The following is a 22,931-nucleotide window of genomic DNA, read 5'->3' on the forward strand; positions in this document are numbered from 1 at the left end:
TAATAATGAGAATATATGGAGAACTCCTACAATCAACAACAAAAAAATCAAGTAGATTAAAAAATGGACAAATGACTTGACTAGACATTTCTCCAAAGATAATATACAAATGGCCAACAAGCACATGAAAATGCACTCAACATCACTAATCATCATAGAAATGCAAATCAAAACCACAAGGAGATATCATTTCACACCCATTAGGATGGCCATTATTAAAAAAACAAACAAACAACGAAAAACAGGGACTTCCCTGGTAATCCAGTGGTAAAGAATCCGCCTTCTAATGCAGGGGACCTGGGCTCGATCCTTGGTTGGGGAACTAAGATCCCACATGCCACGGGGCAACTAAGCCCACATGCCTCAACTACTGAGCTCCAGTGCCTCAACGAAAGAGCCCACGTGCTCTGGAGCCTGCACGCCACAACTAGAGAAAAGTCCACGCACCACAATGAAGACCCAACGCAGCCAAGAAATAAATTAAATAAATAAATAAAATAAATAAATATTAAGAAAACACAAAGTGTTGGCAAGGATATGAAGACACTGGAACTTTTGTGCATTGTTGGTAGGACTGTAAAATGGTGCAACCATGATGGAAAACAGTATGGAGGTTCCTCAAAAATTAAAAATAGAACTGCCATATGATCCAGCAATCCCACTTCTGGGGATATATCCAAAAGACTTGAAAGCAGAGTCTCAAAGAGATGCACACCCATGTTCTATTCACAATAGCCAAGAGGTAGAAGCAACCCAAATGTCCATTGACAGATGAATGGATAAGCAAAATGTGGTCTATACATACAACGGAATATTATTCAGCATTAAAAAGCAAGGAAATCCTGTCACATACTACAGCATAGATGAACCTTGAGGAAATTATGCTAAGTGAATTAAGCCAGTCACAAAATGACAAATACTGTGATTATTCCACTTTTATGAGGAATCTAAAGTAGTCAAATTCATAGAAACAGAAAGTAGAATAGTGGTTGCCAGGGGCTGGGGAGAAGGGGAAAGGGAAGTTGTTTAACAGGTAAAGAGTTTCATTTTTACAAGATGAAAAAGCTCTGATGATCTGTTTCACAACAATGTGAATATACTTAACACTATTGAACTGTATACTTAAAATTGGTGAAGATAGTAAATTTTATGTTATGTGTTTTTACCATAATTTTAAAAATTACACTGCTAATTAATGACCAAAAAAGGCAGCAGGGCTGGGGGTGAGCTTGATTTCCCACTGTCTTTACAGCCTATAGATTATCAAATCTAACAGTGGCTAGACCCTGATTATGAAAGATGTGGTTCCATACATGATCTGATGGAAATATTTTAATACTTAAGAATTGGATAATTTGGGACTGAGAGAACTCCTGGGACCCAAGAGGAGTCCTAGTAGATACTTTCATGTGTTTCCTCTCACTTTCTATCCAGCAGCTAGACAACTGGATCCTTAGAACAGACAAAGGGTAAACTACATGGACCTCTAATTCAAACACATCTATTTTCAAAACTTTTGGGGAAAAAGGGGATCAGGACAGTGAAGTAACTAAGAACAATTGCTCTGGACTTAGCTTGGCCTGGACTTGAATCTGGCTATGCAACTTACTAGTCGTGAAATCTTCAAGTCTTTTCAACTTCTCTAGACCCATTTCTCCATCTGTAAAACAGGGACAATAATAATAGAACCAACAACCCCTAGGCTCATTCAAAGGATAAAATGAAATAACCCATACAGAGTGCTTAGCACAGGGCCTGACACATATTAAATATGACAAATGTTATTATGAGAAATAAAGCCCTCTAAGGATACATATTTAAGATTACACTGTTGACAGCTTCTGAACAGGCAAGGAAGGGCTGTAGCAGACACTATGTGGCATTTCCCTTGTCCTCCTCTTAGAATAGTGTTGCCAGGGACTTCCCTGGTGGCGCTGTGGGTAAGAATCCGCCTGCCAATGCAGGGGACATCAGTTCGAGCCCTCTTCCATGAAGATCCCACATGCCGCGAAGCAACTAAGCCTGTGCGCCACAACTACTGAAGCCCAGGCGCCTAGAGTCCATGCTCTGCAACAAGAGAAGCCACTGCAGTGAGAAACCCGCACACCGCAACGAAGAGTAGCCCCCGCTCGCCGCAACTAGAGACAGCCCACACGGAGCAACAAAGACCCAACGTAACCAAAAATAAATAAATTTTTACAAAAAAGAAAGAATAGGGTTGCCAGATAAAATACAGGATGAAAAAAACAAAGTCCTAAGCTAAAATATATAGTACAATTAAAAAAACATGGGAGGGGCTTCCTTGGTGGCGCAGTGGTTAAGAATCCGCCTGCCAATGCAGGGGACACGGGTTCGAGCCCTGCTCTGGGAAGATCCCACATGCCGCGGAGCAACTAAACCTGTGCGCCACAACTACTGAGCCTGCACTCTAGAGCCTGCGTGCCACAACTACTGAGCCCACGTGCCACAACTACTGAAGCCTGTGCGCCTAGAGCCTGTGCTCCGCAACAAGAGAAGCCATCGCAATGAGAAGCCCGTGCACCGCAACAGAGAGTAGCCCCCGCTCGCCACAACTAGAGAAAGCCCACGCCCAGCAACAAAGACCCAACACAGCCAAAAATAAATAAGTAAAATAAATAAATTTATTAAAAAAAAAACAAAACCATGGGAGGCCCGGTTAAATTTGAATTTTAAATAAACAACAAATAATTTTTAGTATACCCCAAATATTGCATGGGATATACCTATACTGAAATTTTATTTATTTATTCTGAAATTTGATATTTATCTGAAATTCATATTTAACTGAATATTCTATATTTTTATTTGCTAAATCTGACAAACCTACTTGGAACTTTGCCCCAGCCCCACTCCCAGGTGGCCTGAGCAGTGATTTTTGACCCAGACCTGTTCCCAGACTCCAGTTGATTAAACTTGACCAAAATGGAACCAATCCAGTTTTCCTTCATAGAAATTGGGTTAAGGTAGTTTGACAGCCTCTGCTATATTGATGGTTATACCTGTAACTCATGAACTCAGGAGCTGTAGGCAGCAGCCATCTTCTGCCACATGGCCCAAGGAGCAAAAAAACAAAACAGACTGGACTACAGGGAGGAAAATAAGAAGTAAAGCAGGGCTTCCCTGGTGGCACAGTGGTTGAGAGTCCGCCTGTCGATGCAGGGGACACGGGTTCGTGCCCAGGTCTGGGAAGATCCCACATGCCGCGGAGCGGCTGGGCCCGTGAGCCATGGCTGCTGAGCCTGCACATCCGGAGCCTGCGCATCCGGAGCCTGTGCTCCGCAACGGGAGAGGCCACAACAGTGAGAGGCCCGCGTACCACAAAAAAAAAAAAAAAGAAGTAAAGCAGACATCAGAAGTGATGAAAGTGAGAAAAGTGTGCAAACTGCCAGGCAGGCTTTGTAAAACCATTCTGTGGTCTCACAAGAAAGCCTTTTTTAGACACACACACACATCGCTCTAGCTGCTCTGGAAAGCTTTTGCTACTTGCAGTCAAAAAGCCTAAGAAATCAAGACAATTGTAGACTTAATTCCTGGGCTCAATATGTCCCATGTTATTGATTTGAAGGGTAAAAATTACTAGGAAGCCACTTTTACCTCAATTGTGGGTCCAGTGATCAAAGCGGTACTGCTGAAAATGTAGTCTCTGGATCAGGTCAGGTCTGTGCATGTCTGCCCCGTTTCCTTGGGACATTCCCTCTGAGGCAAGCCAGCCTCCAGAGAAGCAGTCTGGCTGCTCTGAAGTCACCATGCAGTAAGGAAGCCCAAACCAGCCATGTGGACAGAGCACAAGGAGAAGCCCTGAGACTCTGTGGATTGAGAGAGAAGCCCGGCCAGTCTCCAGATGCTCCAGAACCTGCCATTCCGACCCCAGCCACCAGCTGACTGCAGCCCCATGAGAGGGCCCAAGCCAGAATTGTACAGCCAAGCCCTTTCTGAATTCCCAACTGAGAGAAACTGTGAGTGATGATAAAACCATTGTTGTTGTTTTAAGCCTCCAAGTTATGCAGCAATAGATAACGGATAAGCCTAGTGCACAGGGGTAGCTGTCCTTGCCAACAGTTTCACTGTTTAGCAAGTACCTGATCACAATGGGACGAGCCTAGCTTTTCATGAGGCCTCCAGAGCCAGCACTCCTGCTGTGTGGTCACATGCAGGGCCCAATCCTGAAGACAGGCGAGCCAGACAGGGTATCTCCTGAATGAAGGTAACAGGTGGGGAATCAAGAGGGGGCAAAGGCCCCCCAACCATCCCTTCTTGAGGGAGGCTGCCCACTCACAGGTCTCCAAGTGGACCAGGGACATATCTACCCCAGGGGGAGCTGGAGGGGTGGCTTGTTTGGGTGGGAAGACAGTCAGAGCTTCTGACACTAAGAGGACAGGCTCCGGTGGTGTGGAACTCCAGAAAGTGCTGGATTCAGATCTCAGCTAGGCCACCCACTAAGCGATGCCACTGCAGTGGGACAAACCCTGGCTTTCTCAATTGTCATCAGGACATAATAACTACCTTTCTCCCTGGGTGGTCTTCAAGTGGGATGACACACGCATAAGCACCTTATACACCATTAAGCACTGTTCAAATGTGGTCATTATTAGAATCTAAGATAGAACAGAGAAAAAATACAGGGTATGGTCTCCATCACCATTTTCATCTCATGCATTGAATTTTTCTTTGATGAACCAAAGACCTTAAATATAGATAGGACAGCCTCTGCCCAGCTCAAGAGGACATGTGGCAAATAGAACAGTGAGGTTTCATACCTCTGTCTCCCTTCTTTTCAAAGATTCCTGCAAGTCAAAGTAGGCTGGTGTCAAGGCCAATTCCTGTTTCCATATGCTTCATCCTAGCACCAGGCAACCTCCCAGTCAAGAGTATAGTCAGAAATGGCTGACTCCAGGGCTGAGCCAAGACAAGTTCAAGAAGAGCCTAGAACATCTTTTCAAGCGGGACGTGGGAAGCTATCAATACCATCAGGGTCCTTTCCAGAGGACTCCAGAGCCAACTGAAGACGCCTCCACTAAGCAAAGTTAAGACAGGATGATACGAGCATCATTAAGGGCTACATGGCATTTATCCTGCCTTTCCTGTGTGAACTGTATCCCTGAGTAACCAATGAGTAGTAGATGAGGGTAAGTTTCTCTTTATAGAAGTATTCCTTCTAATAAATGAGGAAGAATGATAGAATTAGGTTAATCTAAGACTGATTGTTACCACCTGCTAATGTCATAGACCTAGAAGTCACCAGACATTATGAGCTCCTGATGGAAGAATACATCACCACCTGATCAAGTTTCTAGATCTATCTACCAAATTAAGGAACTACAGAGGACACAGGAACATGTTAACCTACACCAGGAGGATGCAATCAGCAAAACCTAGACTGTGGGACATTCTATAGGTAAACCTTATTTAGGTCCTGATACAAACAAATGTATCAAAAAACCATTTATGGTGGAGGGAGGGATAGATTGGGAGTTTGAGATTGACATGTACTGTACACACTGCTATATCTAAAATAGATAACCAACAAGGACCTACTGTATAGCACAGGGAACTCTGCTCAATATTCTGGAATAACCTAAATGGGAAAAGAATCTGAAAAAGAATAGATACTTGTATATGTATAACTGAATCACTTTGCTGTACACCTGAAACTAACATAACATCAACTGTACTCCGATATAAAATAAAACATTTTTTTAAAATTTATGACATTTGAGACCATTGAAACTTTGAACACTAACTGGATATTTGATGATAACAAGGAATTATTGCTAATTTGTTTTAGTTGTAATAATGGTGTTGTGGATGTGTTTTTTAAAATCCTCATCCTTTAGAGATACATACTGAAATATTTACAGGTGATGTGTGATATTTGCGGTTCATTTCAAAATGGTGTGGGGTGGGGGCACTGAGATGAAGCAAGATTGGCCAGGAAGTTAATAATTGTTGAAACTGGATAACGGGGGCTCATTATACTATTGGCTACTCTTATATATGTTTTAAATTCTTTATAACACAGAGTTTTAAAGGTAAATGAAAACAGTGAGCTCTCAATGTCATCACATCAGGATAAGCCTCAGAAAAGGAGCTGAAAAGCTGGGCCATGTGTAGCCCACCGTGGTCACTCCATTTTCCTGGCAATTCAGTGACTCCCCCTGAGCTACTGCTATAGTCCAGGTTGCATGTTCATGGTCTTTAAAACATGCAGAAAGATTAAAATTACAAAGTGTCTTCTATGGGAAAAAAAAAAAAACCTCACTGAAATTTGAGAATCTACAAGTACAAGGTGCTATGCCCAGCCCCTCAGGGGACACTACAGTGGGAAGACACAGCCCCATGCTCTGGTGGGGAGGAGACAGACCAACATCCAGCTAACAGGGGTACACGGCCAAATGACACAACACACAAAGGGGCATCAGAGGAAGGATGGTTCTTCCAGTCCAGCTAATGGCAGGGGAATCCAGGCAGGTCTAGGCTGAGATGACCTGGAATTAGACTGCTCGGCTAGGATGTCTGCAGCAATGAGGAGGGTTCTCCTTGCTGCAGGGGGTGGCAGGTGCAGGGATCTGGAGGAGAGAGTGAAAGGCATGTGGTTTGCAGAGGGGGAATAAGGCGAGTTGGGCAGAAGAAGAGTCAAGGCTAGAGGAAGGAGGGTGGGGAGACCCAACTGGGAAGGGCAGTGAGTGGTGAGCCCAGGGAAGCCACAAACTATAATTTATACTTTAGGAAGACAGCACCTACTGCTGCTTCAAAGGACCACACAATCTGGCAGGTTCTGATGCAAGCACAGCAATGCCACCTGCCCTCTTCTCGGTTTAGGCAACAGCCCAGCAATGCAGATCAAATGGTGTGAGTCGAGATTGTTAAATCAGCATTTGCGGTGCAGAGCTGTGGCTGAGCACATGACGAGGTGCTAAGAGGAGTGAAGCTAAGTGATCAGGACTCAGAGAACACTTAAAAACGGAAACATACGCGGGGAAGAGTCATTCGTAAAAGAAGAAAAGCATACAGCACCCAGCATGACCCTAAAACTCACTGACAGTTTGCTTCGTGTGTGTGATGAGCCTCCTAAAGCCACATCTGTGGGTGACACCTGGCACATGACTCACCACACATGAAGCTGCCAATTTCAAACTAGTTCAGGGATGTTTCCTACCATCTCCTCCTCTCCACGTGTCAGTATCCAGAGTAGTCTTCCAGGAAACAGGCCCATTTCCTCCGTATCTCTTTCCTCCCTGGGATAAGGAGATATTGATTTTGGTTTAAGGAACCTCACATCCTTTTCACAGGCCTGTCTTTCTTTATTGACATCATTTGCCAACTGCATCCCAGAAGATTACAGGAGGTATAAAAGCCACAGGCTTGAATACCCAGCCCCTGGGAGGCCCCACGGCACTGCACCTGAACCCGCTGGCTCTTACTGATGGGCCAAGATGGATGCAGGCCTCCCTCCTCCTCCTCCTCCTCCACCCAGTGGGCTGATGACAGTACATGTGCTTGTCTCCCAAGCTGCCTTGTACATTGTTGGCCCTCAATGACTGATACAACCAAAGCTGCTGTACACTTGCTGTCACAATGTTCTAGACTGCTCGCCGGCCCCAATCTTAGAATAACAGACCCTCCCTGAAGAAGGTAAAAGGGTCAGCAGGAGTTGAAAAACTCACACCAGACACTCCACCAAAGGCACAAAAGGGAAGGTCCTGCGGAGGAAGGAGGTCCATGTGGCGAGTGTACCCTTGTCACTTGCAAACCTGGGCCACCAAAGGGCCTCAGGGGAGGTCTAGGTAAGAAAAGTGCCTGAGAAGCAATCAAGGGCCAACCACGTGGGCGGAGGCCCCAAAGAGAAGGCCCTCAGCACACAGAGCAGCGGACCATGAGTTGTGTGAGACGCTCTGCAAGCCTGGCAGGAAACAAGAAGCCCCTCTCCACTCAGAGCCAAGTGTAAGCACTTGCTCTCCTTGAACCAGAGTGAGCGCCGGCCCTGACCTGACTGACGTCACTGAAGTCTGCAGGGAGGAAGGAGATGAGCCGGAGGCTACTCATCCTTTGAAAGGCCTGCATCCAAAGCTGGCCCTAAGAGTCTGGATTTGGCAAGCTCCTGCAACACCTCGGGGTTCCCCTAACTGGTAAGCGTGACTGACTACACCCAAACTGCTTGTGCAAACAATGTGTGGTCCATGCTGCACACCTGCTTTCCTTCTGGGAACCTGGACTCTGGGACCATGCCAGGCAGAGGGTACCCACGTGACAAGACCCCCAATAAAATCCCTGAGCGCTGAGTCTCTACCGAACATCCCTGCTTGGCAATCTTTCACACGTGTGTCACAACCAGCTGCTGGAGGAATTAGCATGTCCTGCATGACTCCACTGGGAAAGGAGCCCTGGAAGCCTGTGCCTCACTTCCCCAGATTTCATCCATTGCCCCTCTTCCCTTTCTGCTTGTGCTTTGATTCCCTTCACTGTAATAAAGCAGGCTGCGAGCACACATCGAGCCGAGTGCTGGGAGTCCTCTCAGGGGGTCATTGAATCTGGGTTAGTCTTGGAGACCCCAACATGGCACCCCAGCAAGGAGTCTCCCCGATGTGAGGTGGGTGGGCGCCTTAGCACCAGCTGAGTCAGCAGGTTGGTGCTGCCCACGAGTTCCCACTTCTTCCCCCATGTAACAGGACAACAAGGAAGAGGCTGCACTCCTCACCGCAAGCGTGAACTGGAAATCGCTCTGACATCACAGAGAACCCCATGTTTGTGAGGGCCTGTTATCCAGTTAGATCTAACATTTTAGGGCAGAGGCCTCACCTCTGACACACAGCCTGCTTCCCACAGGGTCCTGCACATATAACACATGCAAAGCAAACTGTCGGGTGCACATGAAACTAGTTTAAAGAGCTCTGGGATTGTGAAAAGCCCTTTTAAAAGCTTTATCTTTACTCCCCACTCATCCAGTCACTGCCACACTTTATGAAGTGACAAATCAGGAACACAGAGACAACATGCACAAACCCTTGTAACCCTATGGAAATACAAATGAGGACCACAGATACAAGGCTGTTGGTTCATGGAGGAGCCTATTTCAACACACTCAAATCTATCAACATAACATATCCAAATAATCTGCATTTCATAACTATCACTTTTCCAGCACTCCTGGCTAAGCCAGCAACCTCCAGCTCATCTTCCCAATCTTATTTCAGCAAACAAGTTTTCAAAATTGAAAACAAATTAAGAAAAGTCCGAGTTTGGCACTAACATACTTGCTTTCTGAAACCCCATAAAATTGCAGGCAATTCTCATTAATTCACTCACTCATCCATTCAGACTAACCAAGCTACTGAGGGCATATCAGTGGCAAAGCACCGTGCTAGGCTTCATGTAGAACATGAAGAAGATACCAAACTTGGCCACGGTGTCCCTTTGGCACAAAGCTGTCTGCAGAGATGCCCATACACAAACCCTGTAAACTCCCAAAGGAGGAAGATGTGGTCCTTAGGTCAGTCTGGGGCTACTATGGATATTTCAAATGGGAAAAACCCAAAGTGGGGGACTGCTAGCACAGGGGATGGAACTGATGAAAGAGATGTCTGGAGAAGACAGGCAAATCCAGGGCCCTCAGGGCGGGAGGTGGCATCACACCGGGGACCCTGTCCAGGGCAACAGCTGGAGGCTGGGGCACCAGCTCAGCAGAAGGCAGACCTGAGCCAGGATGTGGCGCTAGGAATGGGGAGGAAGGATGGATGAAAGGAAGGAGACAGGCAGGGCTCAGCAGTTCCACCTGATGTGGGGTGAAGCAGGTAGGAGGCAGCAAGCATGACTCAGAGGTTTTCAGCTATTCATAGAAAGAAGAAGGTCAGGAAGAGGAGCGGGTTGTGGGGGGAAATCATAATTCATGTCACTAGACCTTGCTAAGAATGCACTGTGCTTCTCCAAAACACTCTGCCAGTCCACTCGCAGGCTCTTTGCAACACCCTCGTGTTAAACGTTAAAGAAACGGACTTCAAACCAATGTTTACACATTATCAACTTGGGCATTCCTTTTCAGCCTCCTATCTGGCCTCATAGTATGAAACACTGGATGATGTTTCAAATTAAAGCTGAATCCAATATAATAAGGCCGCCTTCTGAGGTGGAAACCCCAGTGGCTTAACCTGAAGATTTGCACCTTCAACTTCATGTTTTCAGGGACACTTTGCAACTGGATAGTCTTTTCCATCTCCATCCTTCAAGCATCACCTAAACTGATATTAAAAATACTCCCTGGTGGTCCACTGGTTAAGACGCTGTGCTTTCACTGCTGGGGGTCCAGGTTCGATACCTGGTCAGGGAACTAAGATCCCACAAGCCATGCGGCAAAAAAAAAAAAAAGCAGCCACAGACAAAATGAATGGGCATGACTGTGTTCCAATAAAACTTTATTTTTAAAAAAATACTGTCTCCATGACAGTTTGCCTTTGACAGTTGGCCCCACTGGAGGAAGGAGTACTTGATCCATTCTAGAGGCAAAGATGTCTTGGCCACCACCCCAAAATGGGCCCAGCTCACCATATGTTCAGTGGGCTTCCTCAGCCAGAGGACTTTCAAAACTTACTTTCACTTCTTCTTTCTTATAGACCCAGACTAATTTCTTTGAGCCCTTCCTTGCTAACTGGCTTTGCCATTCCTACCCATATATCAGTCTGAACAATAATAAATTAAAACAAAACATTTTTGTTTCATATTTTGTTTGAAATCATTTCCTGGGAAATAGATGTCATTTATAATGTCGCCAAACAGGCAACTTGTATACAACAAAACAGAATTTTGTTTAATCAAATCAATCTTGTCATTAATGTGGATAAAACTTATGTTTGAAACACTCTTTCTGTAAGGACTTGCTGGGGCTAATACCTTTGAAAATTCTGCATCATTTATGAATTCTTCCATGTTCCCTGGGAGATGAGAACTGGGGATTAAATTTTTTAAATGGGAACTAACAACCAAAAAAGAAAAAAAAAAAAGACCATATTCCCACAAAACCATATTCCCCTTAATGGTATTCAAATATTCAAATAGATATGGGATTAAGAGTGCCAGGCAATGGAATAAGAACCTCGTCTCCTGTATTTATATTCCTAGCACATTGTTGGAAAGAAGTAAAAACCTACCAACAATTACCCATACTTCCCAGAAATACTTTCTATATGTGACAGTATTTACAAAGAGCATCTTTTTATTCTTGATAATATAAATTTACTAAGCCCAGCTGTTGGCACTATGTACTTTCTCCCTTAGAATAAACTTGAGCAATCAAATGAGCTTTTCCAGCAAAATCTAGGGCAGAAGCACTCGAGGAAGCGATACTTAATGGAGAAATTCTAATCCAAACCCCCACTGATTATCTATCAAAGTAAAAATAATGGGGATTGAAATGCAGCTCAAGACTACAGTGCAATAACCATTTAATTGGCAAAATCAATGTTGACAATACCAAGTTCTGCAAAGGATAGAGATCCACAAAAATCTCTTTATTTCGTGCCAGTGGGACTATAAATTGACACAACTGCCTTGGAAAAGAGTTTGGCCTTCACATTCTCCACAACCCAGTGATTTCACCCAAGAGGAACGCCTGCACGTGTACAAGCATTTTTGTAGTCACCCATCAAGAGGAGCATGAATAAGTAAAAACTGCACTCACATCCTGGGCTGTTATAAAGCAGTCAAAATTAGTCCCCCCAAATCATATGCTGTACAATATGCTTTTTTATAAAGTTTCAAATGGTTGAAATGAACAATGTGTTTTTTAAAAAAAATTGCATACAGGTTAGCTAAAACTAAATAAAAAGAAAAGAAAGTGGACAGTGACCAGGATTTGGGATGATGGTTATCTTGGAGCGGGGAAGGCTGGAAGATGGGATCAGGGAGGGAGGACAAGACACATGCCCGCATTTTCTCCAAACACCAGACTTCGCTTAATTAAAAGAAAAAAATTAGAGAGTGGTCTTTCCAAAAGGGAAGCTAGCAAGAGAAGCAGCTCTGATTCCTTCCCCAGCTGTCATCCCAGGACTAAAGCTGACTCTACCTGACCCCTAAGGAAAGGAGATCATGAATAAAAGTTCTCTCATTCTGTTTGCAGCTCCGAGCACCTGAATTTGCCTCTATTCCAAGCACACACACTTGTAGAACTACTGAGAACTGGGGGTCTGGGGCAGGTTGGAGGAGGTGACCCATGCCCGGCGCTGGGTGCAAATGGAACCCAGGATAACCTGCGCTGTCAGGACTGGGAGCGGCAGGCCCAAAGGGAGCTCAGTCCTTGAGCCCAGCAGGCAGGACAGCCAGGCCTGGTCCGGAAGGCAGGATTCAGACCAGAAGCAGGGACAGGAGAGTGGTGTCAAACATCTGAAGTGCTGCGAGGCCCGAGGAAGAGCAGACCAAAGCCGTCTTCTAGAAGGCAGAACTGGAGTGCAGGGAGAAGTGGTGATTCCAGCTCCATCTCGGAAGGGCCTTTTCTGCACTTGGAGACTGACTCATCTCCTGTGGCACTGGAGGCCCAGTCCGCAAGCTGGGTGCCTCAGGATACACCACTAAAGTTTGCTCCTTCGGCCTCAGTTTCCCTTCCTCTAAAATGGGAATGAAGACATCTTCATGGCCAGCCTCACGTGGGGCTAAAGGAGGGAGAGGGCTGTACAAATGTCAGGGATCATTCATCCTACCCAAGTGAGTCGAGCAACAATTCTGCCCACCCTGGAATCTAGAAATGTCCACAAATGAAACTACAGAGCTGGACTGTGAAAGCACACAACAAGAAAACTTGTCCCCAACCCCTTCTCCCCCCAAAACCAGTATTTGTCCCCACAACCTTATCAGCAAGCAAGAAGAATTTTTCTTAATTACCCAGAGAATCTGTACTTTTGAGATAATCTTGAAAAGCTAGCTGTCTATACATAGTTATCTTAAGAAAAAAAGAGGGACTTTTTTGCTCTTCCAATTAAGATAAAACAAAAATACATAAGGTCAGATTTTACTTCCACTAGAACTAGGCCTTCCTGCCACTGTGGGACCCTAGACTCATAAACATTACCTTGACCTCAACTACTGACCCCTAGTAGTACCTGGTAAAATGCAGATAACTCAGAAATGCTGAACTCAAGGATGAACAGGCATTAGGACACACATCTAGGACAGGCACAGACTTTGGAGTGCAAAGGGCCTAGGTCAGAATCTCTCTCTACTGCCTACCCTGCCCAGTGACTTTGGACAAGCCACATCCTTCTGGCAAAGCTCAGAACTCCTCATTTGTACAATCCTGGAACCCACCTCACAGTGTGATTTCAAGGATGAAATAAATGAACATAACATAAAGCAGAGAGTGTGGTCCACAGTCGACATGCCCTATGTGTTATGTCCCTTGCCTATGAGACAGAGTGACACTTATTTATAGCAAATCATGATGATGATCCCTATCATTGTATGCCTTGGTGAAATGTTTACACACCTGATGGAGTATGGGAAGTGGGATAAAAACACCATTTGGAAAAGGATCTCTTTTTGCTCAGTTGCCAAATTCTAAGAACACTCTGTCCTGTGATCTGTATGGTGCAGCCAAGTGGGCTGAGGGGCACCAACGACACCACATGAGATGAAACACATTAGAAACACAGGTCAGGGCTTCCCTGGTGGTGCAGTGGTTAGGAATCCACCAGACACGGGTTCGAGCCCTGGTCCGGGAAGATCCCACATGCCGCGGAGCAACTAAGCCCGTGTGCCACAACTACTGAGCATGTGCTCTAGAGTCTGCGAGCCACAACTACTGAGCCCTCGTGCTGCAACTACTAAAGCCCTCGCGCCTAGAGTCTGTGCTCCAAAACAAGAGAAGCCACCGCAGTGAGAAGCCCGCACACTGCAACAAAGAGTTGCCCCCGCTCACCGCAACTAGGGAAAGCCTGCGCGCAGCAATGAAGACCCAACACAAAAATAAAATAAATAAAATAAATAAATTTATAGAAACACAGGTCAGCTTTCTCCCCTGCCAGGAATTAAAGACAGTGATCCCCACTTTGAGTGGGAACCATCACTTAAGTTCAGTGGAGCTCCCAAATTCTCAGTGGCATCACAGATTCAACTATCCTCTAGAAGCTGTGCTCCAAAAAGGCGAGGAAGGACCATATAAATGCTCTGGTGGTTGACCTGAAGAGATACTGCCCAGCAGAGTGAAGTGAGCAAAGTGACCCAAGCTTCAGCAAACAGAATGGCAGGGCCCTCCTGTTTGCAATGACAATGGAGCTGTGCTTCTCAAACTGTGGTCCAGAGCAGCATCACCTGGGAACTTGTTAGAAAAGCTGAATCTCAGGCCCCTCCTACACCCACTGCAGCAGAAACTCAGCAGGGGAGCTGAGCACTTGATGTTTCAATAAGCCCTTCAGGGAATTCCAGTGCTCACTCAGGTTTGAGAATTGATAGTATAGAGTGATCAGAGATCTCAAAGTTTAAACCATCCCCAGGAAACATACCTAGACGGCCTTCAGGATCTTTCCCCCTTTCAATCCATCTCAATGGAACACAGTGTTAGCTATCTCACCACTGGACTTCACTGTTGAATCCCACACTGCTTCTAGAATAAGAAAGGCCACGGTGGGATGCTTCCTGGTTCTCCGCTGAATGCCAAGATGGGCTCCTGAAGGGCAGAAGCCATGTCTGATGCGTCTGTGAGCCTGCTGTGCCCCCAGGCCAAGGCCCAGCAACCAGCAGGCACCAGGAAAAGTGGGAAATAGTCTGACCAACTGAGGAGGGAGCAGGAGCCCTTCCCATGAGTGGGTCCCAAGGACTGAACAAGGTTACTGTCCCCCTCAGTCCTTATACAGTGATCTTAGCTCCTGAACCAGAAAGCTCCTGAATCAAGGACTTTGGGGGCTGACTCTGGCTGGTTGCTCCAGGTCCCACAACTACCAGGACCAGAGGGGTCCCGAGGTCCCAAATCACTCCCTCACTCCAACGTCACTGCTCACTCCCTAGACCCAAGCTTGCCAGAGGTCATGTCCACAGGGGCTCCCCTGCCTGAGGTCAGGGCCCCAGCCCTTGAAGGTTGGCCAGAGGCATTATTTCTCCTGCTGGAGTGCGAGTTCCCAAACATCTCCAGGCCAGTGGCAGTGCCCTCCAACTCTGGATGCCCTCTGTCACCATGGCTGCAGCATCACCACCCTCCAAACTCAGCCAACCCACCCTGACACTTCCATACCTGTAGTAAGACAGGAGGCCGTTGCTGAGCACGAACCAGCGGCGCTGGTAGCCCTTCAGGTAGTTGGTCCACTTGAGAAGCCAGCCCTTGAAGCTGTCCAGAGGAAGTGAGACCATCGGGAGAGCGGAGGGCGTGCCACTCCCTGGCACTGGAGCCCCAAGATGTGTCTTCACCTGCCCTGGTCGCGGGGCCTTTGATGCCGGCAACAACCCGGACTCGAGTTTGGTCAAGGGCACGCTCCCCACTACTGGCCCCAGCGCCAGCACCTGCTCGGATGGGGCCTTGGTGAAGGGCCCAGCCCCCAGGCTTGAGCCCAACTCTTCCCGGGGACCTGACCCGGTCCCCAACCCCTGCAGCAGTTCCAATTCCTGTTTGAACCCTGGCCTTGGCTCAGACATCTTCCTGGACTCAGGCTCCGATCCTGGCACCGGCTCAGAAACTGGCTCCGACACCTGTTCTGACACCAGATCCCGTTTGGGCTGGGGTACCGCCTGGTGCTGAGGCTTGGGCTCCGGCTCGGAGCCGGGCGTGGAAGCGCTCATGCTCGGCGCCGCCGTGTGGCAGGACAGGCAGGGGACAACCGTGAAGAACGACGAGAGCCCGCGGGAGCGGCCGCCACAGCCACCGCCTCGGCACAGAGCGGCCGCTTTCCCCATGGAGCCCGTCGACCGGAGCGCGGCCGAGCCGGGGGGAGGGGGGAAGCGAGAGGCGGAGGCCTGGGGCGGGGCCGGGGGCACCGTCACGAGCGCGCGGCGGGGACGCGCGCGGGTTTCTCCGCTGCCGGTGCACCCCGCGCCGCCTTCGCCAGCATGCTCCTGCACCCAGGCGTGCAGCGGGCTGGACTCGGACCCTCGTCCCTCCCTTGCGTCGCCAGCTCCCGGCTCCGGGGCTGGCGCTTGGAAGGCGCCCACTAAACGCTTGTGGGGCGAGAGCTCGGCGAGCTGGCGACGCGGAAGGGACGGCGCGCTTCGAACCACCATCCCTGCCTGCGCCCCAACCCGTGCCAGGCGCTGTGGGAACAATGATGAATGCGGAGCCCGCCGGCTCCCAGCGCAGCTCTGTTCGCGGGCCCCGCGCCGGAGCTCCCCGCCTCTGACCCGGGCAGGTTCGCTCCCCAAAACCCAGAACATGCGCCCGAAGCGCAGGGGCCCAGCCGGATAACGCTAAAAGCTGAGGAGGACGCCCACCGCCCCCCATGGCAGCCATTACCTGTCTATGGGTCCCTCCCGCTGCCACCAGGCTCAGGGACCCGAAGCCACCGCCCCACCACCTGGGCCAGCTGGCCTCTGCTTTAGCCAGGGCACTTCGCCGCAAGTGGCAACATAGTTCAGGCTCTCTAAAGGAATAGAGAAAGAGTTTAGTAAGCCGAGCGTTTTAGTACAAGGAACGCATCCAAAAGCGAAGTTCTTGGAGCTCCTGGACATGCCTGGGTAACCTTAGCTGGCGGTCTGTGAAGATGCTGCAGTAGCCTGTGGAGTTTTACCTGTCTGTGCATTTTCCTGGGGGAAGGTCCCTAGTTTCCATGGGATTCCCAAAGGAGTCTGTGATCCCAGAAAGGTTAAACATCACTGATTTTAAAGAATCTATCCCGGGCTTCCCTGGTGGCGCAGTGGTTAAGAATCCGCCTGCCAATGCAGGGAACACGGGTTAGAGCCCTGGTGTGGGAAGATCCCACATGTTACAGAACAACTAAGCCTGTGCGCCACAACTACTCTGGAGCCTGTGTGCCACAACTACTGAAGCCCACGCGCCTAGAGCCGGTGCTCTGCAACAAGAGAAGCCACCGCAATAAGAAGCCCGTGCACCGCAACAAAGAGTAGCCCCCGCTCTCCGCAACTAGAGAAAGCCCGCGGGCAGCAATGAAGACCCAACGCAGGCAAAAATAAATATAAATAAATATATTAAAAAAAAAACAGTCCAGAAAAGTTTGATCAACACCATGTTTTTCATGCCATTTGCATTTAAGCATCTTGGGGTGGGGTGTGCAAGCTCCGTTTAGCCACAGCTCCCACCTCTGCCTATTGTCCTAAAGCCACGTGCACTGACCTCCCTAGCCCCTGAACACATGTGAGCTTGTGATCACCCCAAGGGGTTAGAACATAGGTTTCTTTAAAATATTTAACTGGTTTCTAAAACTTTGAAATTGTAATGTTTGCACTATATAGAACTGAAGTATACAGGATATATAATGAAAGAAGAACTCCCCTCTTCCTCCTCTCTGGGGCTAGTGTGTTGATAGTTTCTACACATCTTTCCAGAAATGTTCTAAGAAAACAGGTCCTTAAGATGAAGTGTATGGTTTTCATAAATTATACGTAAATTTTAAGTGTAAGTGCCGATTTGTGGTAGGTTTCATCATAATCTTAAAGGGGTCCATGATCCCTCCACATTAAGGACCACTGACACTGAGACTTTTAGCTCAGGGTATCTGACAAGAACCCATGTTTGCCTTCCATCTTTCTTGAGACCCAAAGAGACCCCACTGAAACAAAATAAAAAATTACAAAAGTACTAAGCATTCAACAGCAATAGAAATAGAAAGACTTTATTTAACAAATGTTCATTGAATTCATATCATATGCCAAGTCTTCTTCTAGGCCCTGATGATTGAGCAGTGAAAGAAATCTGATAAAAATTCCTGCCATCCTGGAGCTTACATTCTAGTAAGAAGAGACAGAAATATACCAAATAAATCATTTAGAAGGTGACATGCCATGGAGAAAAAGAGAACAGTTAAGAGGGCTTGGGAAGGCCATGTTGGGAGTGTTTCAATTTTAAATAAAGATGGATCACTGAGGGAATTCCCTGGCAGCCCGGTGGTTAGGACTCCGAGCTTCCACTGCAGGGAGCACGGGTTTGATTCCTGATCGGGGAACTAAGATCCCGCACGCCGTGCGGCATGGCCAAAAAAAGAAAGAAAGACGGATCACTGATGAATGAGAGATTTCAACAAGTGCTTAGAATATGGAAAGAGGATGAGAACTCTTATGAGCGAAACAGGTGGAAGCAGCAGCTGAGAACATTGTCTAAGCCAGCTAAAGAGGAGGTAGGAGCCAGCTGGCTTGAGAGAATCCAGGGAAGCTTTGGGCTCAAAGTCAACAGGTTATGGCAGAGGGTAGGAGTGAGAACAGGGAACTAAAATGGGGGGTTTTATTCCTCAAACAGGTTTGTGAGCCCATGGGTCTCTTGTATTATTTGTATGCCGTACACATATTTTCCAATATCCTTTCATATCTGCTCAGTGCATAATAAACAGACTCACATACAACCTGGAGCATGGACGGTGGGGGCGGGGGGTGGGGGGGAGGTGGGAGGATAACTGCTCCAACACACTGCCCTACCCCTCTCTACACTGAAGTTTGCAAAGTGCAGGTAACATTTTCCCAGGCAGAAAACATGTCTCTTCTCTAAAGAAACTGAATGAAACACCTGAGGTCAGCAAGGGCTTGCATAGTGGATGTTGGCACCACAGAACACAGCCCTCCTGACTCTGCTATTTCTCATTCTGCCCCACGCAGAGCTTCCAGCCAGATATTCTCATTCGGCAAAGGGACAAGAGGTAAGCCAGATCTAATTGCATAACAGCAGAGGAAATCTACACCGGCTTATTTTACAGGGCACTTGCTAAGGGGCATAGAGCTGGAAAGCAGCTGACCTGGGATTTGAACTGAGGCCTTCCTTCCAAATTTGTGCTCTTAGCTACATGCTGCCCTGCCTCCCTCTTAGCTTGTGCATCTCTTTTCCTGGGTAAAGGAGACAAAAACCAGCATCTACATTTGTATCTGTGGCCACAAGCTGACCTGGATTTTTCTGGCTTTGTTTGGGGCAGGAGTTGCTCCCATTTACTCAGCAGACATTTATGGAGCATTTTGTGTGCAACGCTCTGTGCCACATCCCAGGCTTGAGAACAGAAGGAAGTGCAGACATCAGCCACCAGCACCACCCTCCTTGGAACAGTTGCAGGTTAGAGAGCTGAAGCCCAGAGAAAGGTTACTGGGGGAGACAGGGGGTCCCAGTCAAGGCCTGCTCCTGGCCCAGCCCCGTGAGCCCTCAAAGCCCTGCAGAGTTCCTGAGTCAGCAGCTGGACCAGGCTCTGAATTGTAATACCCGAGTAACACTTCCCGATTCAACAATGGGCTGGGCTGGGATGCATCCATCCTCTTGTTTGTGCTAGGGGTCTCCAGGAATTAAATGATTTGGTCTCCCTGCCAGGCCCTGGCTCACAGGTATGCGCCTTCCAGCAGATCCCAGCTGAGTGCACATGCGTCTGCTGACCCCTTGTGGTCATTGTGGGATCTGTGCTGGCCCAGCAGTTGGGGCCTTGGTTGCACCTCTGGGACTTTCTGCCCTGGTGACCTCACTTCTCAAAGCACTTTGCCACCACTTATCTCGTGGGGTCCTCCCTACAATCCCAGGAAGTGAGGAGAGCCAGGATTTCCATTCCCACTTTACAAATGAGTGGCAGCGCCCTGGCATCCAGTCCCAAATCCAACACTAATTCCTTATCTGACCTTGGCAAGACAGTTCCCCACTCTCTGCCTCTGTCACCCGTTGATGAAATAAGAGGAAGGGCCTGTGTGAGGCAGCTCTGAGGTTTTTCCAGCTCCCCAAACTCTCAGCGCGGAGATGTGACTTGCCCAAGGTTGGAATGAATCAGGGCAGAGGCACTCCCAGTCGGCAGGTCACCCCACTTCCCCACAATGATTGGGAGAAGTGAGAGGTGTCACAGCAAACAAGAAAATCAGTTTCTCCACCTTTGTGTTCTGATTGTGGGGTGAAGTGCCACATGGACAGATGGATAAGTGAGTGGATAGGTGGATGGGTATGTGGATAGATGGATGGGGTGGATATGTAAGAACTTTGGGATCACTCTTAGTTGCAACTGCCTCCCCTGCTCCCTGACTAACTGCCCCTATAATTCTAGCTGCCTAGCCCCTTGGTAGGCTGCTCCACATCCACCTGCTGGGATCTGAAGCCACTGCCCCTGCCTGACAGCCTGGAGCTGGGATGTGCCATGAGGGGAACGAGTCCTCACCCAAGAATTCCTCCCTGCCATGTCACTGACCACATGGCCAACAGTGGTAGCCTAGGAGGAAAGTCAGGGCCCAGGGCCATGAATGGGCATCCCTCACAGAGCAGTTCCTGCAGCCGACAATGGCTGAAATTGAGGGCGGTGCTTGCAATGAAGCCAAGCATCACTGGGGCCAGGTGGTGTGGAAAGAGTACGCCTTATGCATCTCACACCCTGGTTCAAACCTAGAGACTCCAAGTAAGTTCCTTAGCCTCTCTGTGCCTCGGTTTCCTCACCTTAAAAGTGGGCGTGATACCTGAAGAGTACAATTGTGAGGACTGAATGAGGTAGGATATAAAATGCCTTGCGTGTAACAGGTGCTCGGTAAACAGAAGTTCCCTCCCTTTGTTCCAGGTCATGGAGAACTCTGGAGAAGGAACTAGGTCCACTGTGCACCTAGCAAGATTTTTAAACTGGGAAGGCTTTTCAAGTACCCTAAAGGAGTGACGTGCATGTGGTGAAAGGGGAGGAGGGAAGGAAATGTGTCTTCATGAAGAATTAAAGGTACACCCAAAACACTCAATCCCATTAAAAGAGCATCATTCATCTGCCCCCTGCCATCAGCACGGTTCTTCAGACACAAAGGATATTCCACAAAGGTTTCCTGAGGACAAAACTGAAAACATCTTTACATAGCTAATGGGCAATGGTCAGGACTCCTGTGTTCTGTTCTTCCACTTCCTGGGTGGGCATGTGCCTCATCCACAGCTAACGCAGCCTAACTCTCCCTAACAGACTGTCCATCACAGAATGGGTGACAAGTTCCCCTTAGCTACTCGGTAGAAGGGGGACCTGGAGTTTAGTCCAGCTCTCTGTGAAACACCTAACCTCAGGTAGCTGACAACACAGCTGAGGCTCCACATCACCGTCTGTGAACTCATGCTCCCGAGGGCTCAGGGTCCCTAGCCTCCACTTCCAACTAGAGTGATAAAGATTGGGAGCTTATCACATGGCACTTAGGAGATGGTCTTTGGATGAGACAGGCTTGAGGTGGGCTTTGTCACTTACTAGCTGCCCAATCTTAGGTGGGATTCTTGCTCTCTGAGCCTCAGTTTCTCATCTATAAAACGGGGCTAAGAAAATTACTTACTTTGTTGTTGGGAGGAATCAATGACTCATGTCTGAAAAGAGCTGAGCCTTGTGCCTGGAATATGAGTGCTCAATAAATGTGACTACGTCAGTGGTTTTACTGGAATGGGCTTCCAGGTGAGACTTCATTTGAACTAAGAGTTCCGTGTGTGTGTGTGTCCTCTGGACTAAAGAATCCCTAAGGCCCTCCTTAGCTTCAGGATTCTATTTCTTAGATAATATCTTCCCATCCAATACTCCTCCATTCTTCCTTCACTGATTTTCCTTCCCTTTTATTTTTTTTTTCTCTCAACAATTAGGTGGTTTCTCCAGAATTTCATCACTTCTTGTTCCTTACTTAAATACAACATCCTCTGGTTTTTTTCATGCAAAAATGGGAAGACTAAGTCCACACAGTCTGAAACGAGTTAGTGGCTTATAAAGTGACTTATTAGGTTGACATGCCAACTCCCCCACCTGCCCCACTCCCAGGGGTCCCCCAGTCCGTTGGGCCACAGCATGAGGATGCAAAGACCCTCTGCCAAGGCCAGCCATCCAGGGAAGAAGGGTGCATGTGGCCAGAGGCTAGACTGGGGTGAGGCTCAGAGAGGCTGCATTAGGGAAGATCTAGTAGGTGGAGAATTCCTGGGGACACTCTGGAGAAAAGAGGGGCTAAGGCTGCTCTGTGGGCCTTCTGAAGACACCAGGATCCCCAAAGCCTTCCTTTCCCCTTCTCTAGGTACAGTGCCAAGGAAAAAGACTGTTGTTGAAATGAAATGAATACACAAAATATAAGAAACACATCAAAATGCTAGCAATGGTTGATCTAATAGAAGAATTTTTGTTTTGGGCAAATGTGGTCATATTGCTTGTATAATAAAATTTAAATATTTAAAGTCAATTATTCTAATCAGTTGTGTTCAGCCAAGAAAACAGACAAAAACCTAGAAAAAAACTATTTGGGCTCCCACTGAAAAGTATCATGTTTTCAAAAGAAGACCATTAAAAGAGAAAATAGGGGACTTCCCCGGCGGTCCAGCGGTTAAGAATCTGGCACTTCCAGTGCAGGGGGGTGTGGGTTTGATCCCTGGTTGGGGAACTAATAAGATCCCACATGCCATGCAGTGGGCCAAAAAAAAAAAAGGGAAAATAAAAGCATCATTGACATCCGGTTCCCCACACCTGGATGAGGATGAGGACGAGGACGAATGAAGAGGGCTTCTGAAAGCCACCAAGAGGACTGAGGTCCTTACCTAGCAACTGTGGTGATGCAGAATGACCACTCCACGGCAGTCGGGAAACCTGCTTCTAGTTCTCTGCCACTAACTTGCTGCATGACCTTAGGCAAGTCAGGTCACCTCTCTGGGCCTCAGTTTCCTCATCTGTAAAGTGAGAGGACTTGGTTAACTTAAAAAAATATGTACCAGGCCCTTACTCTGTGCACTGTGCTGAAGCTGTAATTAAACAAAGGAATGAACATTTATTCAAAAAACATAGAGTAACTACTCAATGTTACTGGGCATTGTGGTTGCAGAGATGAACGAGTCAGCATCCTGGCCATCGAGA

At 47.7% G+C, this 22,931-nt stretch overlaps 1 protein-coding gene across 5 annotated transcripts in view; it reads right to left on the reverse strand.

The window, feature by feature from the left end:
- The window catches only part of OSBP2 (oxysterol binding protein 2), a 160,212-nt gene that overhangs the window by 130,845 nt on the left and 6,436 nt on the right, over positions 1-22,931 (reverse strand). For 2 of the 5 annotated variants that reach the window (XM_029232375.1, XM_029232367.1), the window contains exon 2: positions 22,619-22,747. The exons of 1 other annotated variant lie outside the window; for it this stretch is intronic. In XM_029232375.1, the coding sequence (XP_029088208.1) occupies positions 22,619-22,701 (83 nt within the window). In that variant the 5' untranslated portion in view covers positions 22,702-22,747. Of the gene's footprint in view, positions 1-15,226; positions 15,883-22,618; positions 22,748-22,931 lie in introns of those variants that run through there. 2 more of the 5 variants (XM_029232398.1, XM_029232388.1) reach the window with 1 other exon arrangement.

This window comes from Monodon monoceros, unplaced genomic scaffold (genome assembly GCF_005190385.1).
Source record: "Monodon monoceros isolate NGI ecotype Baffin Bay Population unplaced genomic scaffold, NGI_Narwhal_1 Super_Scaffold_1, whole genome shotgun sequence".
Classification (NCBI taxonomy): domain Eukaryota; kingdom Metazoa; phylum Chordata; class Mammalia; order Artiodactyla; family Monodontidae; genus Monodon; species Monodon monoceros.